Source organism: Hypanus sabinus, chromosome 5, assembly GCF_030144855.1.
Source record: "Hypanus sabinus isolate sHypSab1 chromosome 5, sHypSab1.hap1, whole genome shotgun sequence".
NCBI classification, from domain to species: Eukaryota; Metazoa; Chordata; class Chondrichthyes; order Myliobatiformes; family Dasyatidae; genus Hypanus; species Hypanus sabinus.
This window is the reverse complement of record NC_082710.1, coordinates 104,137,898-104,158,674: the sequence shown is the minus strand read 5'-3', so window position 1 is coordinate 104,158,674 and position 20,777 is coordinate 104,137,898. Positions and strand designations below refer to the sequence as shown.

General features: G+C 45.1%; 1 protein-coding gene across 7 annotated transcripts in view; it reads right to left on the bottom strand.

Moving 5' to 3' along the window:
• Window positions 1-1,795: 1,795 nt before the first annotated feature.
• lypd6b (LY6/PLAUR domain containing 6B) overlaps window positions 1,796-20,777 on the bottom strand; it is a 259,391-nt gene continuing 240,409 nt past the window's right edge. For all 7 annotated transcript variants that reach the window (XM_059970281.1, XM_059970280.1, XM_059970279.1 and 4 more), the window contains 2 exons: window positions 15,615-15,745; window positions 1,796-12,715 (listed from right to left, as the gene is read on the bottom strand). In XM_059970281.1, coding sequence (XP_059826264.1) covers window positions 12,545-12,715; window positions 15,615-15,745 — 302 coding nt within the window. In that variant the 3' untranslated portion in view covers window positions 1,796-12,544. The remainder of the gene's footprint in view (window positions 12,716-15,614; window positions 15,746-20,777) is intronic.

Here is a 20,777-nt window from a genome sequence, read left to right as displayed (position 1 = left end):
CGGTGTACCAGGGTGTGACCGCTGCCGCATGCAAACACCGACTTGGAGCCACGGGTGAAAGCTGAGGGTCCAGTGGGGACCAAAGTGAGTAAGCTGCCCCGGAATGGACACGGCGAGCTCCTGCGTCAGAGGGGTGACTCCGCGTTGAAGTTCATGTCGATCTAATTGACAAATCATTAATGATACCCCTTTTAGCTTCTTCCCCATTGTCCCAGGAGGAGACTGGACCTGTGTCACCAGCACAAGAAGTCAGATTGAGTACAAAGGGTTACAGACCAGAAACGTTGACTTCTTCTCTTTCCACAGATGCTGCCCAAACTGCTGAGTTCCCCTTGCACTTTCTGTTTTTACTTTGGATTTTCAGCATCTGTGGTTTTTACTTTCATTTCTAGCATCAAACACCTGCACCATCCAGGCCAAGCCGGAGCCATCACTGGAGGGTTAGTACTGACTCGAACCTGGACACCATGTCACAGTAACATAGCGGTTAGCGTGACACTATGGGGTGTCGGAGCTCGGAGTTGAATTCCGGTATCATCTGCGAGTAGACTGTACGTCCTCCCTGTGAATGCATGGGCTTCTTTCAGGTTCTCAGGTTTGCTCCCACAGTCCAAAGACGGTGAGCACATACTTAGATTTTTGAAAGTTCTTTGACCTTTGGATTTTATTGATGGTGGGTAAATGCTTTTGGGCACAAGCGAGGACTTGAAGTATGAGTGTTCTGTTGTTATGCTTCCTGTAATGCTCTCTAATGGATTCATTATCAGCTTGTGTTTATTTGTCATGGGAGAAATGATCAGCAAGAGTTCACATATTTCTGAACTGAGAAGGGGTCTCTTCTCTTCTTCTGCCATGCCATCCCTTGGTATCGAGAATGACCTGCTTCCGGTCCAGTTTCGTGTTTGATGAAGCTGTTCAGGAGGCCAACATGAGGTCCATGACCATTGCCATGGTTGGTCAAGGGTGTGCTTTACTGATTGGGAAGTCTTTGATTAATGGTAAAGTTCTCATTTTCAGTGCAGAGAGCTGAGGTGTCATAGCAGAGGTCAGACCACATGGGAAGCTCACCCAGGGACATAGGTGCATCACTGACCCACAACTCCAGTGAGCTGGGTTCTGCACCTATACTCGCTGGAGTTTAGAATAAGGGGGTTCTCATGGAAACATTACGAATATTGAAAGCCCTAGATCAGGGCTTTCCAACTGTTTTTTTGCCATGGACCAATATCATTAAGCAAGTGATCCATAAACCCCAGTTTGGGAACCCCTGGAGTGGACATGGAGAGGAGTCATTGAGTCTAGGGCGAGAGGGCACAGCCTCAGAATACAAGGATGTTCCTTTAGAACAGAAATGAGACAGAATTTATTTAGCCAGATGGTTGTGAATCTGTGGGATTTATTGCCACGGACAGTAGTGGAGAACAAGTCATTCGGTATGTTTAGAGCAGGGGTCGATAGGTTCTTGATTAGTAAGGGCATCAAACGTTACAAGTGGGAAGGCAAGAGAATGGGGTTGGGAGGGGTAATAAATCAGCCACGATCAAATAGCAGAACAGATTCAATAGGCTAAATGGCCTGACTCTGCTTCTATGTCTTATTGTTCGAGTGTGATCTGTGTGGAGCTTGCAAGATCTCCCTTTGAAGAAAGACTGCTTTAGTTTCCTCCCAACTCCCAAAGACATGCTCATTGATGGGTTAATTGGCCTCTCTAAACTGCACCAGTGTAGATGGTTAATTAGAATTGAATTAGAACTATTAATTAGTGATGATGAGTTAATGTTCATGACAGAACAGGTTCTCAAGAAATACATTGGGAATAAGGAATGGGGCAAATGACCCACTTCTATGTCATGGGAAACATCAATGTCTTTGAATGGAAAATCCTACAAAAGGCCCAGTACATCATGGGTAAAGCCCTCCCAGTCATTGAGCACATCCACAAGAAGCGATGTTGGAGGAAAGCAGCATTCATCATGAGAGATCTTTACCTCCCTGGCCAGGCTCTTTTCTCATTGCTGCCATCAGGTAGACAGTACAAGAGCCCCAGGACTTGCACCACCAGGTTCAGGAACAGTGACTATCCCTCAGCCATCAGGCTTCTGAACAAAAGGGGATAACTACATTCACTTGCCCATCCATTGAGATGTTCCCACAACCAATCTCACTTTACTGACTTCTTACCTGATGTTCTTGTTATTTATTGCTATTTATTTATATTTGCAGTTGCACAGTTTGTTGTCTTCTGCACTCTGGTTGATCTTTCATTGATCCTGTTATAGTTATTATTCTACAGATTTGCTGAGTATACCCACAGGAAAATGAATCGCAGGGTTGTATACAGTGACATATATGCACTTTGATAATAAATTTAATTTGAAGTTTGGACTTTGAAATGTTAGGAAAGACAAATCAGCAATAATCCATTACATCTTGGGCCCCTCTGGTCCTTCGAGTCATGTTGCCCCAGCAATTCCACAACCCCGATTAACCCTAGCCCAATCATAGGCCAATCCACAGTGACCAATTAACCTGCCTGGCACCTCTTTGGACTATGGGAGGAAACCAGAGCACCTGAGAAAACCCACGCATTCCACGGGGAGGACGTACAGAGACTCCTTGCAAAACAGCAGCAGAACCGAACTTTGAACTCCACACTCTGAGCTGTAATAGCATCAGGCTAACCACTAGGCTACCATGGCACCCTTCAAGGGGGATTTAAGACTGGTGATGCAGATGTTCCTGCAGTGTCTCACTCGGACAATGTAGTCTACAGCTGCTGTGACTGGACTGAAGGCACTGACTCGGGGTCTTTGATGGAGCAGGATGCTTGTTAAATACTCCAAACATTTCATAAGCAGGAAGTCTCCTTTTCCTCGACCCTCCTTTCCTATTATAACTTTCTAAAAGATTGGTGTTGCTAGGAAGAATCGGTTTGCTTCACTCTGGGATGCAAGCCATGGTTTTCTCAGTTTTGGAGCAGAAATCATTCTAAACCACATCCATAGCTTCCAGGATTGAGTGCATGAACAAAAAATAAAGCACCCCCTCAATGATGCTCTGCAGTGCAGTTTTTAGGATGAAGTAAATGCAAAAGTTTCTGCAGATGCTAGAAATCTAAAATAATACATATAAAATTTCCTGGAGGAACTCAGCAAATCAGGCAGCACCTTTGGAGGGGAATAAGCTGTTGATGCTTCGGGCCAGGTCTCTCAGTTTGGATGAAGTGGTAAAGTGATTTATTTAGGTGAAGTGTTGGGCTGAGGACACTTTTTACATTCCTGAATAACAGGTATATATAAACTTATGACTTGTTTCGAAGAAGAGCAAGGGATATTTCTTCTGTGTGCTGGTTTATATTTATCCCTCATCCTATGTCATTAAAAAATACATTGTTATAATGATTGCTTGGTGAGGGAAATGGCTGTGTGTGAACCGACTCTCACTTCACTTTGCGTGGCTGGAGGCTGTTAAAATTAGACACGGCACAGTAGACATGGCAGCCTCGTTCTGTGCTCCATCATTTTGTGATTCTAAGTTATAAAAGGCTGATTTGGTTTCAAGATGGATTTTTGTGTTCCAGTCTCTTCAGTGGGATTTGAACCAGCACCCAACTGACTCGGAAGAATGTAACCGACCAGATTACAGAAGCTAATCACACACAGTGGTAGCATAATGGTTAGTGCAATGTTATTACAGCTCAGGGTGCTCCTGAGTTCAGAGTTCAGTTCCTCCGCCGTTCTCTATGGAGTTGCTGTCTATCCTCATCATGGGATGTGTAGGTTTCCCCCAGGCACTCCCGCAGGCCAAGATGTACTGGGTAGGTTAATTGGTCATTGTAAATTGTCCCATGATTAGGCTAGGGTTAAATCGGGTGACTGCTGACCTTGAAGGGCCTATTCTGCACAGTATCTCAATAAAATAAAAAGGAGGTACAGGGTCCTCAGGACCCACACCACCAGGTTCAGAAACACCTCAACCATTAGCGTATAGAACCAGAGGGGATAACTTCACTCATCCCAACACTGAAGGGTCTTTGCCTGAAACGTCGACTGTACTTTTTATCCCATATACGAGTTCCTCCAGCATTTTGTGTGTTGCCCACAAGCTAAGGACTCACTTTTAAAGCACTATTCATCTCGCATTTGTTATGAATGTGAAGCAACTCTGAGGAGCCGAAGGGTACAAAGTTGCCCCCTCCTTTTTGAGAATCACAAGATTGCTATTAATTTGGGTCTGAGACCCAGGAAATGAGAGAGAGACGTCCAGAACACACAGGGTTTGGAATGTGTCCTGGCCTCAGCGAAACAGAACCACTGATAACAGCTATTGTCTCTTGGAGACGGAATTGTGTATTGAGTATTGTACTATTCATTGAAACCCCTCAGGGGACAACCAGAGCATCATCCCAACCTGACTGACATCTGAGACCCCGTGAGTAAGGATAAAAGAGGGTCTGGGGAACAACCCCTTTAGACGCACCAGGAGAAACGCTAGAAATCCCGTGGTAGCGTTTTATAGCGAAGGACGGTGAGGGCCCGTGTGCGATCTCCCTTGCCAGGGTGGCGGGCTCATCACGGAAGAACGGTTTAGCTAAACGAGAGGCCACAAGTGAAAGGCCACGACAACGAGACTCCTGACGGATCGAAATCATAAAAGGAATCGGCAAGTTTTTCTCCAAATCTCTCTCTCTCTCCAACCATTGCAACACTGCGGTCCCCAACGGCTGCAGCCTGCATGAACTGAGTGAACTTTATAGTTCCATCGGACAATACATTATCCCCTAGACAACGATAGAGCTTATTTCTTATTGATTATTATTATATCTGCACTTTTAGATTTAGTATTGACGATGTATATTATCTGTATATTTGCATTGATATTATTTTTGTGTATTTTTACTAATAAATACTGTTAAAAATAGTATCATCAGACTTCAACGGACCTCTCTATCTTTGCTGGTAAGTGACCCAGTTACGGGGTTCGTAACACATTCTCGATATTTAACATTTATTTCTTCTTCTATTATTATTTTTTCTTTTTCTTTTTCTATTTGTAGTTTGTTGTTTTTCTTGCACGTCGGTTGGTTGTCCATCCTGTGGTCGGTCTTTCATCGATTCTATTGTGTTTTTTGTATTTACTGTGAATGCCCACAAGAAAATGAATCTCAGGATAGTATATGGTGACATATATGTACCTGGATAACAAATTTACTTTGAACTCCGAACTTTGCAGGTTTTTGTGGAACTCTGACTGGTCTGTACTTGGAATGGTTCCACATTGAAGAGGATCTCCTTTCCATAGAAGGATTGCCTTGACGGTTCGGCGGGCTGACTGCAATAAGGAAAGATTAAAGTGACTGAACTTCAATGCAGAAGAGATATTCGGGACTGAAAATATATTCAGCAGGTTGAGTTAATTGATTGCTCCTTTCATTTGTCAAATGAAAGAAACTTATTTCACTTGTTCACACGACATTAGCTTAGGGTTAACTGGGGTTGTGTAGTTGCTGGGGTGGTATGGCTTGAAGGTCCAGAAGGGCCTACTTGGTGTAATATCACTTAATTAATTAATTAACCACAATATCCTATATCTTTTATTCCCTTTAATTTTTCATCAAATTCTCCTTTGAACACAACAGATGAATCTTTCCCAGTGCTAGTAAGGAAGTGCATTCTATCTGGATCACAATTTACTCTGTGCCTTGACTTCTCTGAAAACCTAATCTTTGCAGTCACTTTATTACAGGTAATTTGAGTTTACCAAGCACTTCTTCAGCTAGAAAGATTTATTTTCTGATCATTGTCAGTACCACATTGTGATGGTCACAATGTGTGTGATCGATTCCAACAGGTTAATTCTACAAATATTAGAGAGAAAAAAAGTTCTGTGCAACAATAATAATGGAAGTAGAGCAGATGGGGAAAATAGAAATAAATCAGCTTATGTTTATTATCTGAAATTGCTGGACACAATGTTCAGTCTGTAAAGTTAAAATACACCCAGTCCAAAGACAAGGTACAACATGGCAGTTTCACTCCTGGCTATTCTGGCATCTCCAAGCCTGAATGCTTGAAACAGCATTGAGCAAAACCATTCTGAATTGTCTTAATGCTTATTTCTCACCAGCTAGAGTAATTTTCCACATTTTCTCCAATTCCACTGGTTAGAATAGAATAGTTCAGCACTCAGATCTGATGGATTAGCCAGAAGTTTGGCAAAACAAGTTCAGATATTAATTACAATGCCTTCAGATTTAGGTCATTCGTTTTCAAAATCACTGCACCTCCAGAGCTGCCAAGTATCCAGGGCAACCAGTAATATAGTAAAGTTGAGCAATGTTTCAGTCGTTTAACGTAATAACAATTTGTCTGAGTGGAAAATAAAATTCTTACTTTTTATATAATAAGGGAATTATAGATCATGTGTTTCAAAAAAGATTTGGCTGCCAAAACAGAAGCAAAAGCTTTTGAGTCTGAATTCCCAATGCCCCGCTATCAGTTAATATTATGATTTAAGACAATTATAAAGAATCATATCAGGGCACTTACTTTGTCTGGGTTACGCTGTCAGAGAAAATGGTTGATTATCATTTGCACAAGGGAATTCATGAGATTTGAAATGAAAATTGATCATTCATGTGGATATTTCAATGCATTATGTCAACCTTCACAGTTCCTTTTAGACAATAAATTTCAGGACATCACTTTGGTTCATATCAACACCAAATACACATTAGTGTACTGGCAATATGGGAGAAATGTGCCTTCAACAGTAATCAAGATACTGTTCATCATTCCTATGTTCACACGAATCATTCACAAATAAACTGCTATGTAATAGATGTTAGATTAAATTCTGAAAGAGAAGATTAAATAATAAACATGAGAAAGTACACAGATGCTGGAAATCAAAAGCAACACACACGCAAAATTCTGGAGGAACTCAACAGGTCAGGCAGCATTTTGTAGGTGTTGCTTGAGAAGATTAAATAGCCAGACAGATATGGACAGAAAAGAGAAGAATGTCTTACTAGTTGGTGGAAGCAGCTGGTTAAGATAGCACTGGTGATGTCCAGCAACTACTTACCAGCAACAAAAAACAAAACAAAGAAAACTGCTAAGTACCTTATTAATAGCACTTTATTCATAACGATCAGTGCTAACGATAGAGAGGCCAGCGGTGGAGGCGTCGGAAAGGCAGGGGCGAGGCAAGTGACGGTGTGGTCAAAGCAGAGTCGTAGCGTTCCCAAGAGTGAGGGGAATCCCTATGTCCTATCAATTTAAGCATGGGGCTGAACTGGAAAGATCGTGTACAGGCAGAATTGGGGCAGCGGGGTCCATGCCCAGAGCAGTCCAAGAGTGAGGAATGACCAAATGTTTGGATCATTTAAGCACCAGGCCAGATTGAAAAGGTCTGGATTTTGGGACCGGAGGCGAGATGAGGGCTGGTTCTGTCTGGTACTGTTCACTAATCCACAACATTTACTCATCTCTATGCTGAACTGAGGCCTTGGCCTGCTCTGGCTGCAATGATGCCTGGCTTCGTGTCTGTAGCCCTTTGACATTTATTCAGCTCTATGATGAACTGAGACTGTGGCCTGCTCCTGCTGCAGCAATGTCTGGTTTTCTGTCTTACATCAACCTTCAGTTCTGAAGCTATTTGCCTACTCTTGTTGTTTTTCTTTCTCTCTCTCTCTCTCTGTATTGGGTGTTTGACAGTTCTTTTTTTAATTGTTTCTTTCGCGGTTTCTTTGTTTTGTGACTGCCTCTTAGGAGACAAATCTCAAGGTTGTACAATGTATACATACCGTGATAATAAATATACTTTGAACTTTGATTATCTGAGGTACTGCATTTCAATCTTAAACTATAAGAATGAAATATCAACTATAAAGAGGTCCAAAAAGTCATTGGCATGGTCACTGGTCATTATCTTAGTTTCTTCATTCACAAAAATTCCTCACAGTTCCATGCAAATCTCCAGTAAGGATTGGGGTCTAAATTTATGTGCATAATGCTGGTTCAATTAATGTTGAAGCTGGTTCCAAAAATAACCATCAAAAGAAAGCAAATGTCACAGGAAGACCTTAAATGTTAGCTTGACCCATGTTCCTTTGCTCAAGCCCAGTATCAGCTCTGTACCAACGACAGCTCCAAAGACCAACATCTGAAGGTCATTTTTAAAATTGCTTTATATCTGGAACTTTAAGGTAAAATTAGCTTGGACTCCTGCGGCTTTTGATTGATAGGAAATAAACCTTCCAGACCCTTCAGTTTAAATCTGAAACACAGTAAGCCTTAAAACTATGTGAAAATTGGGATGGTAGGGTGACCAGGTGCCAGTGATGTTCACTTGGTTGTGCCAACTATTTCTGTAGATCCTGGCAAACATACTTGGAAATGACTGCACTAACCATTGGTCTGAGCAATGGAATATACAGATGAAAAGGTGCCAATCTGCATCACCTGATGTTAGGATGCTTTTGTCCACCATGGATTGTCAAGATGACTTCCAGACAGAAAACAGAGGAATGGAATTTTTAAAAAGTTTTTCACCCTAGAACCCCACAGGTATCTCACAAGATTTATACTGATTCAACAGTTCTTCATAATTCATTTTAATCATTTAGAATCAAGCATATTCTTCATGAATTTGAAAATAATACTAAATTTCAGGAAGGTAGTTAAGACTACAACAAATTACAGAAGGGAAAATGAGAATAAACAAAAAGACTGCAGATGTTGAAAATCTGAACTAAAAGCAGACAGCACTGAGAGCTCAGCAGGTCAAGTAGCATCTGTATACAGCATCCTTACAAATTACAGAAGGATATCTGCAGAATGGGCAAATAATCGGCATTTGAAGTTAACACACATCAATGCAAAGCAGTTCAATTTTGAAGATGCAATTGGGACGACACATGACTTGCAAGATGCAAGTCCAACTTGGATGGAGGAGCAAAGAGAGAGATTTCAGAACAGCAATGACTAAAACTTACTCTCAAAAGTCAAATCCTATATCTGTCATGAGAGGTGGAAATGGGTAAGGCCTGCCAGCAGGGGTCTGGTGAAGCTGTAAGGCTAATCCACTGCACAGTGGATGAAGTGGATTGCAGAAGCATTGATGAACTCAAACCATACCATCAGCTTCAGAGTACAATGGAGACAGAACGTCACTGGTTGCCTGTGCTCTACTGGGAGATAAGGGCCCAAGTAATTTCTAAAACAAGTGGACGTTTTGAAAGTGTTGACATATTTTGCTTCACACACATGCAGCCTGACTTCCTGAATATCTCTGCATTTTCTGTTTTCGACTAAAGGTTGGCAAGGTTATTTTTAAAAAGTTATCCAGGCACACATGTGGATGTTTAAAGTTCAAAATTCAAAATAAACTAATTTAAAGTAAATATATGTTACCATGACAGTGGATTACAGTTAATTGTGCATCAGTTAACTAGAGTAGCCACTCATTTGGGACAACGCTCAAAGAACAAAATAAATTGAGAAAATAGCCAGAATTCCCTTCACTTAGTTGGTAATATGCCACTTAACTGGGACAGGAGATCGCTGCAGTTTCTAACCAGCAACAGTCACATGCACTTGCGTGGCCATAAGACACTACGTTATGCTTAGAGTGAACAGTTTTTTAAAATACATTCAGTTGTGTGTGTTTGTGTTCAAAAAGCTGGCAAGAAAAAAGCAGGAAGACAATTCAGAACTGGTTTGCTCGCTGCGGTTTCAAGCTTTCAGGCTTGGAGCTGCCAGAGATGGCTGGGAGTGAAAATGAAATTATTTCACTCAAGTTAGGACATGTGAAGAATTTGGAGGTATCTACAATCATCTTGAATGTTACAATGAAAATGAAGATCTGGGAGATGCAATCATCGAAAGCACTGTATGAAGGCAGTCCATTACCTGCACTAGGTATTAGTGCTGATTTTGTTAATTTACAGTCAATCAGAAGAACACTGTGGTGTACACTGGATGCATTCCTCCTTCTGTAACTGTTAGGAATTAATACAATTTTATAGTACTGTAGTGGTATTGGCACTGTTCTAATTTGTTCTGTATTTTATTTAATTACCTGATTTGTTACTCATTTAAATGGTCGTGTTTTTTTTATATACCTTTTTACCTATTTCTATGAAACTTTGGCAAATTGCGGCAGCTGCTTAATTGGGCCAAAATTGTATTGGTCTCTATGTATCCCAATTGTTGCACTTACCGGAAATACATTCCTACTCAGTTTTCTGAAAACAGCAGGATTAAAACATATCCTGTCCTGTAGTCAATGTAAAATAATTTCCTATTAAGAATACAATGTCTCTGTTGAAGGGCCTTCTTAAGCAACACACACAAAATGCTGAAGGAACTCAGCAGGTCAGGCCGCATCTGTGGAAATCAATAAACAGTTGACATTTCAGGCTGAGATCTTTCTCACTAATGGAAAGTAAGAGGGAAGCTGCCAGAATAATGAAAAAAGGGTAAAATGTTTAAATTATTTGCTAAATAAACATAGAAAATCTACAGCACAATACAGGCCCTTTGGCCCACAAAGCCATGCCGAACATCTACCTAACTGAGGAATTACCTACGGTTACCCATAGCCCTCTATTTTTCTGAGCTCCATGTACCTGCCCAGGACAGGTAAAAGACCCTTTCGTATCCGCCTCCACTGCCATTGCTGGCAGCCCATTCCATGCACTCACCACTCTGTATAAAAACTTACCCCTGACATCTCCTCTGTACCTACTCCCCAGCACCTTAAAACTGTGCCCTCTCGTACTAGCCATTTCAGCTCTAGGAAAAAAAAACCTCTGACTATCCACACAATCAATGCCTCTCATCATCTTATACACCTCCAAAAACAGAAAATGCTGAGAATATTTAGTGGGTCGAGCAGCGTCAGAAGAGTTTTTGACAAGTAGAAGCATTCACAAGCTCCCTGACCAATTGAGTATTCACATCACTTTCTGCAGTTATTTCACATTGAATGTTAATACTTCTTCATAATGCTTAATACTTTAATACTTTCCTGCCTTAAGGAGATGATCCGGTTTTACATTAACTTGATCTTTTTTTCTGAGATGTTGTTGATTCCATAATCTAAAGTTATTTGTCAAGTTTTTGAAATTTTTAGATCACTCAGTTCAGTGTTCCAGCAGCAAATATTCTAATAGTAGGTGACCATTTAAGAAATGTATCAGTTGTGGGAGAGACACACATTATACATTTAATATCTTAGAAAGCTAGAGAAATACATACAAATATAACCACTATTTCAAGCTTGATCAATGTTAATATAAATATCCTGAGAGTACTCTCTCTGAACCAGTCCAATTGCTGCTCACCCAATACATGGAAAAATAAGTACGTTTTTTTAAATTTTAGCCCTCTCATTTATCTACATTTGAGAATTTCAGGCTCAACATGCAATGACTGTTGTAAATGCAGGATAAGGCTTTTGTACCAAGCTTCTAACAGGCATGCCTGTTGCCTGTGTCACAATAATCTTTCTCAGCAACATCTTCTACTAGTTTAGAAACTTCTATGACCTAAAAAAGAAAATCTTCATGCTTTGATTGTAACAGAAAATATTATTTTCCTTCTGTCATACCATGTTATTACTCATATCTCTTCATCAAAGACCACAGCAGTAAGGTTCAGTTTTGAGCAAATTAAACAAAATCAAACAAACAGTTAATATTGAAAACTTCTATTACTGTTCTTTTGACCTCATTCCAAGAATTACTGTCAAATCAGGCCAGAAGAGCTCCCAAATTCAACCTCGGGCTTTCCTCTGTTGTTTGCCTTCTTCCTGGGCTAAACTGGAAGAAACTGTAACTTGTCTCAAATCACTGGCCTCAGTTGGTAGAAAATCTGTCTGCAGTTTCTACTCCAGTAATTGTGCAATTGTTGGCCGGTGGTGTAGTGGCATCTGCACTGGACTTAGAGGCGAGTGGTCCCTGGTTCGAATCCGAACGGCTCCTTGCAGACTTTCCATCTGTGCTGGGTTGAGCATCGAGCTAGCAACTCAGCCTCGCAAAAAACAGAAAAATGCTAAGGAAACAGCAAAGTTGCCACCCAATGCACCACAAGGTGCAGAAAGGAACAATCGTGAAAAAACCGGAAAAGAATTTGCTCCAATGTGACCAAATAGTTTGCAGACATCTTTTGCCAAACTGCATGTACAGATTACCAGGTCTGTATTCACCAGGTGTCAAAAAGCAACATCACCATGCAAACAGAACACTTTTTAGCACAGGAAACAAGATTCAACACAAAAAAAAGCTCTGTATATATCATTGAACATCCTCACTTGGTGGTTAGGACTCACTGAAGCTAAGTCAGGAGTCCATCGTGACAGCAGTTTTGCCCATTTGATAAGTTCTGTCCAGTCTTCAAATGCTGTTAAACTCACAAAATGACATCGCACTCCTTTGAGTGTAAATCTCTGGGAGTATCAGGAAGGCAGTGCTTTCCTTCTGCAGCTGGTATCAGACAGCGTGGCTGATGGATTTACAGAACTCAGTCAGGCTGCTGCATCAGATCTGTAAAAGGAGTAGAAGAGGTGCTGTGATCCAGGTTATGCTCTGCATCCCACTGCTGCAAGACACAGGCGAACCATGCATCCGTTCCACCATAAACACTGCGTTTGTGTGATTCGTTGGCACTTCAATGTTACAGATCATCCCCTCACAGCAGGAAATGCACTCCTGAAATAAAAGCACAAGAGACTTTTCATCAGGACTGAAAAGGAAAGGGAGGGGGTGAAGTCAGAAAAAGGTGGAGGGAGGGGGAGGAGTACAAGTTGGCAGGTCCATCACAGGTAGACCCCTCCCCACCTTCTCACTGCTGGCATCAGGAAGAAGGTACAAGAGCCTCAGGACTCGCACCACCAGGTTCAAAAACAATGACTGACCCTCAACCATCAGGCTTTTGAACCAAAGGAGACAACTACACTCAGCTTTGCTTGTCCCACTACTGAAATGTTCCCACAACTTGGGACTCACCTTCAAGAACTCTTCCACCTCACATTCTTGATATTTATTGCTTCTTTATCTATTATTGTTATTATTATTATATTTGTACAGTTCCTTGTCTTCTGCACTCTGGTTAAACACCCAAATTGGGCCTCTCATTGATTCTGTTGTGGTTATTATTCTATAGATTTATTGAGTATGCACACAAGGAAATGAGTTTCAGGGTTGCATATGGTGACATACATGTGCTTTGATAAATTTAATTTGAACTTTGAACTTTAAGGTGATAGTTGCAGCCAGGTGAGGGGGAAATAGCCCCATTAAAGTCACATTCCAGTGCATTTAGGATCAGTGCAGGAAAATTACGCTGAGGTTAAAGTTCAGCCTTATTGAAGAATATCCTCCTGGAATAGCAGAGAAGGAATGAGGGGCCAAATGGTCTGCTCCTGCTTCTATTTTTCAGTATTTAATGGCATGAAAAGAGACCATTCAACCCAAACCACACAGTTCTACCCTAATATTACCTGCAATTTACATGTCTGCCTAATGTTTTACCTCCACTGACTCTTCTAACACTCCTACAACTCACCAAGGCACCAATTCATTGCCAACTCAATTAGGCTCTCCTGAGAAAATGCTCAGATACCAGCTATCTTATTTTAATTTCACCTGCTGATAACTGGCTAAAAGGTTTGAGTATATTTATGAAGGTTTATCACCAGCTGTAGACAATGTTAAAGTACATTTATTATCAAAGTAGGTATTCCATAAGCCTCTCAAATTCAAACCCTCTGTCCCCATTGTGAGAGGAGGAAATGGATAAGACTGGGCATCAGGGCTCTGGTGAAGCTTTATAGACCAGTCCCCTGTACAGCGGATACAACAGATTTCAGAAATATTGATGAACTCCAACCATACCATCGACTTTGGACGATGAGCCAGGAGCTCAGCGATAGTCTATGCTCCATTGGAAGCTAAGGACTTAAGAAAAAGAAGAACATATCCCAGATACAATCTTGAGATCCAACTTGACTGAACTGAATGTCTGAACTGTTGGGTGTCCCAACCTTTGCTGTGCTAGATCGATGGGAAGGGATGGGGGGGGAGATGAGTGGACAAGGGAGTCACGTAGGGAGCGATCCCTGCGGAAAGCAGAAAGAGGAGAGGAGGGAAAGATGTGCTTGGTAGTGGGATCCTGTTGGAGGTGGCGGAAGTTACGGAGAATTATATGTTGGACCTGGAGGCTGGTGGGGTGGTAGGTGAGGACAAGGGGAACCCTATCCCAAGTGGAGTGGCAGGCAGATGGGGTGAGGGCAGGTGTGCGGGAAATGGGAGAGAAGCGTTTGAGAGCAGAGTTGGTGGTGGAAGAAAGGAAGCCCCTTTGTTTAAAAAAGGAAGACATCTCTTTCATCCTGGAATGAAAAGCCTCATCCTGAGAGCAGATGCAGCAGAGGAATTGTGAGAAGAGGAAAACATTTTTGCAAGAGACAGGGTAGGAAGAGGAATAGTCCAGGTAGCTGTGAGAGTCTGTAGGCTTATAGTAGATATCAGTAGATAAGCTGTCTCCAGAGATGGAGACAGAAAGATCAAGAAAGGGGAGGGAGGTGTCAGAAATGGACCAGGTAAATTTGAGGGCAGGGTGAAAGTTGGAGGCAAAGATAATGAAGTCAACGAGCTCAGCATGCGTGCAGGAGGTAGCGCCAATGCAGTCATCGATGTAGCAAAGGAAAAGAGGGGGATGGATACTGGTATAGGCTTGGAACATGGACTGTTCCCCAAAGCCAACAAAAAGGCAGGCATAACGGAACCCATGCAGGTGCCCATGGCTACACTTACGGTTTGGAGGAAGTGGGAGAAGCCAAAGAAGAAATTATTGAGAGTAAGAACTAATTCCGCTAGACAGAGGAGAGCGGTGGTAGAGGGGAACTGGTTAGGTCTGGAATCCAAAAAGAAGTGGAGAACTTTGAAACCTTCCTGGTGGAGGATGGAGGTATATAGGGACTGGACGTCCATGGTGAAAATAAGGCGGTGGGGGCCAGGGAACTTAAAATCATTGAAAAAATTCAAAGCGTGAATTCAAATATCAACTATCAGTTCACAGCCTTCTCACCATGAGCTTCCCGTACATTGCCTCTGCCTCCTGGAATACCCTCAGAGACGGCAAAGAGCTGAGCCACCTAAACGATCTCCAAATTGCAAATCACAGGCTCACATTCAAAATGAAAAGCAAATGTAAAAGACAGAAGAGAAGAGAAATATATGGTTTCACGATCTACCCAGAAGATGTTGACCAAAGGAGCATTGTACGCAGGTACCATCTTGACTGGAAAATGAAAGGCTGGAGAGATATTCAATATTTATCACCCATAACACTTCTGCAGAGGTTATTTTTCATTATTATACTTTTTTTTCTTTGCAAATACCAGTGTATGCATTAGCCACCTGTTGACTATATTTCCAATGTAACTATAGTTCTGGCACTAAATCATGAGTCATGCATGAGAGCATCTGAGAGGTGTGATATGAATGCAGATCTTTCCTTAGGTAATGTACAATATTGATCACATGTATAATTATAGTCCTTAGCACAGAAATCGGCCCCTCAACCCAAAATGGCTGTCCCTGGACTTACCGTATAACCAAATTTCCTGAAATGATGGCATCCAACAGAATGGCATTCCTCCTTAGAAACGCATCTCTTTGAAACTGATTCGCTCCTGCCATGACTTGTAAATCTGTGCACCGTAAGGCAATACGCCGTGTCTGTTACACAAAATAAAACAACAACCTTGTAAGACCTCTTTGCAAACCAATCTGAAACCCATATAAACAGGTTGTCCATTGTTTTTTTTTAAATCCTGCCTATAAAAGAAAGCATTTAATTTCACACAATTTTAAAGTTTAGTTCTCCTAGTGAAAAGGTTAGGGTGTCGGGACGGGAGGCAAGGGCCAGGCCAGCTCTGCCTGGTTGTGCCACAATGTATACTCAGCTCTGCACCTAACAGAAGCCGTGGCCTGCTCCAGCTGCAGTGACGATCGGCTTCATGTCCGTGGTCCCACAACATTTATTTGGCTCTGCGATGAACTGAGGCTATGCCCTACTCCAGCTGCAGTGACGCCTGGCTATGTGCCTTCCATTAAATTTCAGTTCTGAACGCTATTTGCTTACTTTTATTGTTTGCATGATTTTTTTCTCTCTGTGCATCAGGTGTTTGATGGGTTTTTTTTTTAACCGGTTCTTTTGAAAGGTTGGCTCTGTAATAGGAACCAAAATAGATGTACTGGAGGCTGTGGTAGAACTAAGGACCCTCTGAAAAATCCTGGCATTGTGGATAGTGTTTCTCACCCTCTCCTGCTGCCATCCTGACTGAAACAAGGAGCACTTTCAGTAATAGACTAAAGCAACTGTTGTAGCGATGTACTACACACAGCGCTGAAATAACAACACGCAGTCGGTAAGTCGTTTCGAGACTAGTTTATTCAAACTTCGCGGTGCTGGCATTTAATCCCTAGCGCTCGCCCTCTCCAGGCGGAAATGACATCAGAGGTTCACTACCAAAGTCTCTCCCTGCGCGCCGGCTATTTGTGAGCCGGTTCGCCTGCGCAGAAAGTGGGTCGCCACATAAACCCCACCCCCCAGAACCAGCGATACACCCCCCAATGTCCTCAGTCTGGATCAGCCTCTGTTTGGGAGGTCTGCCTCTGCGCCACGGTGCCTGTACCTCAACCGGCTGCACCAGGTCCACATGGGCTGGTTTGAGTCGGTCCACCGTGAAAACCTCCTCTTTCCCCCCAATGTTCAGAACGTACGTGGACCCATTGTTGTTGATCAACTTAAACGGCCCCTCATATGGCCGCTGTAGCGGTGCCCGGTGCCCGCCCCTTTGTACAAACACAAACTTACAGTCCTGCAGGTCTTTGGGTTGGGGTCCGTCTTTGCTGTGAAGTCGGCACGGGGGCACAGGAGACTTTCGCATAGTCTGTCCAGGACTGCTGCGGGTTCTTCCTCTTGCCCCCTTGGGGCTGGTATGAACTCTCCTGGGACGGCCAGGGGTGTGCCGTACACCAACTCGGCCGACAAGGCGTGCAGATCCTCTTTGGGCGCTGTGCGAATTCCAAGCAGGACCCAGGGAAGCTCGTCCACCCAGTTAGGTCCTCTCAGGCGGGCCATGAGAGCCGACTTCAAGTGACGGTGGAAGCGTTCCACTAGTCCGTTCGACTGTGGGTGGTAGGCAGTTGTGTGGTGTAGCTGCATTCCCAACAGGCTGGCCACAGCCAACCGCAGGCTGGAGGTGAACTGGGCACCTCTGTCGGAGGTAATGTGGGCCAGTACCCTGAAATGTGCTACAGGTTGCAATCAGTGCTCGGGCGCAGGAATCGGCAGATGTGTCAGTGAGCGGGACCACCTCTGGCCACCTCGTGAACCGGTCTACCACCGTTAGGAGGTACCGCGCTCCTCGGGACACTGCTAGGGGGCCCACGATATCCACATGAATGTGGTCGAACCTCCGGTGGGGGGGTTCGAACTGCTGTGGCGGGGCTTTAGTGTGCCGCTGCACCTTGGCTGTTTGGTACTGCGCGTACATTCTGGCGCGTACATTCTGGCCCATTCACTGACCTGCTTGCTAAGTCCGTGCCACGCAAACTTGCTGGAGACCAGCCGGACGGTTGTCCTGATAGATGGGTGCACCAAACCATGTATGGAGTCGAAAACTCTCTGCCTCCAGGCTGCCGGGACGATGGGGCGAGGTTGGCCGGTAGCCACGTCGCACAGGAGGGTCCTCTCACCTGAGCCTACGAGAAAGTCCTACAGCTGCAAACCTGAGACTGCGGTCCTGTAGCTGAGATCTCGTCGTCTGCCTGCTGCGCCTCCGCCAGTGCAGCATAGTCCACCCACAGGGACAGGGCCTGGACAGTTGGTCTGGAGAGTGCGTTAGCCACGACGTTGTCCTTTCCCGAGACATGCTGGATGTCGTCTTGTACTCGGAGATGTAGGACAGATGTCGCTGCTGGCGAGCCGACCAGGGATCGGACACCTTCATGAATGTGAAGGTCAACGGTTTGTGATCCGTGAATGCGCTAAACGGCCTGCCTTCTAAGAAGTACATGAAATGCCGGATTGCCAGATACAGTGCCAACAGCTCCCGGTCAAAAGCACTGTACTTGAGTTCGGGTGGTCGTAGGTGCTTGCTGAAGAACGCCATCGCCCCTCGATGAGTTGCTCCAGCACCCCACCGACTGCTGTGTCAGATGCATCCTTCGTGAGGGTGGTCGGAACATCCGTTCTGGGGTGCACCAGCATCGCGGCATCTGCCAAGGCTTCCTTGGCTTTAACAAAAGCGGCCGCGGCCTCCTCGTCCCAAGTAATGTCCTTGCCTTTACCTGACATCAGGGTGTACAAAGGGCGCATGATACGGGCTGCTGAGGGGAGGAAACGGTGGTAGAAGTTCATCATACCAGCGAACTCCTGCAGGCCTTTGACCGTGTTAGGCTGGTCAAAGTAGCAGATCGCGTCTACCTTGACGGGCAGAGGTGTTGCCCCGTCTTTGGTAATCCTGTGGCCCAGGAAGTCATTGGTATCAAGACCGAACTGGCATTTGGCCCAGTTGATCGTGAGGCCGAAATCACTCAGGCGGGAGTAGAGCTGGCGGAGGTGGGACAGATGCTCCTGGCGATTACTGCTGGCTATGAGGATGTCATCCATATAGAGGAACACAAAGTCCAGGTCGCATCCCATCGCATCCATTAGCCACTGGAACGTCTGTGCGGCATTCTTCAGGCCGAACGGCATTTGGAGCAACTCGAACAGGCTGAATGGGGTGATGAGTGCTGTTTTGGGGATGTCTTCAGGGTGCACCAGGATTTGATGGTATCCCCGGACGAGGTCTACTTTGGAAAAGATTCTTGCCCCGTGCAGGTTTGCTGCAAAGTCCTGTATGTGCAGCACAGGGTAGCGGTCTGGAGTGGTAGCCTCATTCAGTCTGCAGTAGTCGCCGCATGGTCTCCAACCCCCGGCTGCTTTGGGCATCATGTGCAGGGGGGAGGCCCATGGGCTGCCGGACCTCCGTACGATCCCCAATTCCTCCATCCTCTTGAACTTCTCCTTCGCCAGGCGGAGCTTTTCCAGGGGGAGCCTTCGTGCGCGGGTGTGGAGGGGTGGTCCCTGGGTCGGGATGTGGAGCTGAACCCCGTGTCTGGGCATGGTTGCCGTGGACTGCGGTGCCAGAATCGATGGAAAGTCTACCAGGATTCTGGTGAATTCGTTGTCCGACAGCGTGACGGAGTCCAGGTGTGGGGCCGGCAACTTGGCTTCACCCAGGGAGAACGTCTGGAAAGTCTCAGCATGTACCAGTCTTTTCCCTTGCATGTCAACCGGCAGGCTGTGAGCTCGCAAGAAGTCCGCCCCCAGGAGTCGTTGGGCCACCGCAGCCAGTGTGAAGTCCCACGTGAACCGGCTGGCGCCGAACTGCAGCTGCACTGTGCGGGTGCTGTAGGTCCGTATCATGCTGCCGTTTGCGGCCCTCAGGGTGGGCCTGACTTCCTGTTGCGGGTGTCATACCCAGTCGGGAGCAAGATGCTGATTTCTGCTCCGGTGTCGACCAAGAAGCGGCATCCCAACTGTTTGTCCCAGACATACGAGAGGCTGTCCTGGTGGCCAGCCGCCATAGTCATTAGCGGCTGCTGGCCCTTGCAGGGCGGGCAACAACGGCGGGCTTTTGTGCCCCACCGCTGGTGGTAGAAACACCACTGTTCACTGGCCTCCTCACTCCTGCCTCTGTGTTGTGTGTGCCTCCCTGCCGGGCCTGGTCTGGTCTGCTGTTGGGCACGTGGCCTGGTAATCTGACCAACGGACGCCACGCTCTCCCTCTTGGCTTTCCACAGTACGTCTGCCTGGGCTGCCACTTTCCGGGGGTCGCTGAAATCTGCGTCGGCCACCAGCAGATGTATGTCCTCGGGCAGTTGCTCTAGGAACGCTTGCTCGAACATGAGGCAGGGCTTGTGTCCTTCAGCCAGGGCCAGCATCTCGTTCATCAATGCTGACGACAGCCTGTCTCCCAAACCGTCCAGGTGAAGCAGGCGGGCACCCCGCGCACGCCGTGAGAGGCCAAAGGTCCCAATGAGCAGCACTTTGAATGCTTCATATTTGCCTTCTTCCGGGGGCGACTGTATGAAATCTGCAACCTGGGCAGCTGTCTCCTGGTCAAGGGCGCTCACCACATGGTAGTAACGTATGGAATCAGAAGATACTTGCCGAATCTGGAACTGGGCTTCTGCTTGGCTAAACCACACGCATGGTCGCAGCGTCCAGAAAGTCGGCAGTTTTAGCGAAACTGTGTGAACAGCTGAAGGGTCAGTCATCTTTGGTCCAAATCCCGTTTGGACCGTCGGGGTCACCAATGTAGCGATGTACTACATACAGAGCTAGAGACGACACGCAGTCGGTAAGTCATTTTGAGACTAGTTTATTCAAACTTCACGGCGCTGGCATTTAATCCCTAGCGTCCACCCTCTCCGGGCAGAAATGACGTCAGAGGTGCATTACCAAAGTCTTTCCCCGCGCGCTGGCTATTTGTGAGCCGGTTCGCCTGCGCAGAAAGTGAGTCGCCACACTGTGCTACCAGTAAGGCTCTGAAAACCTGTGCCAAACAACTGGTGGAAGTATTCAAGGACATTTTCAAACTCTCACTGCTATGGGCGGAAGTTCCCACTTGCCACAAGGACCTGGACCCACAGCAATGTGCCTATTGCCTCAATAGGTCAACGGCAGACGCAATCTCAATGGTTCTTCATGCAG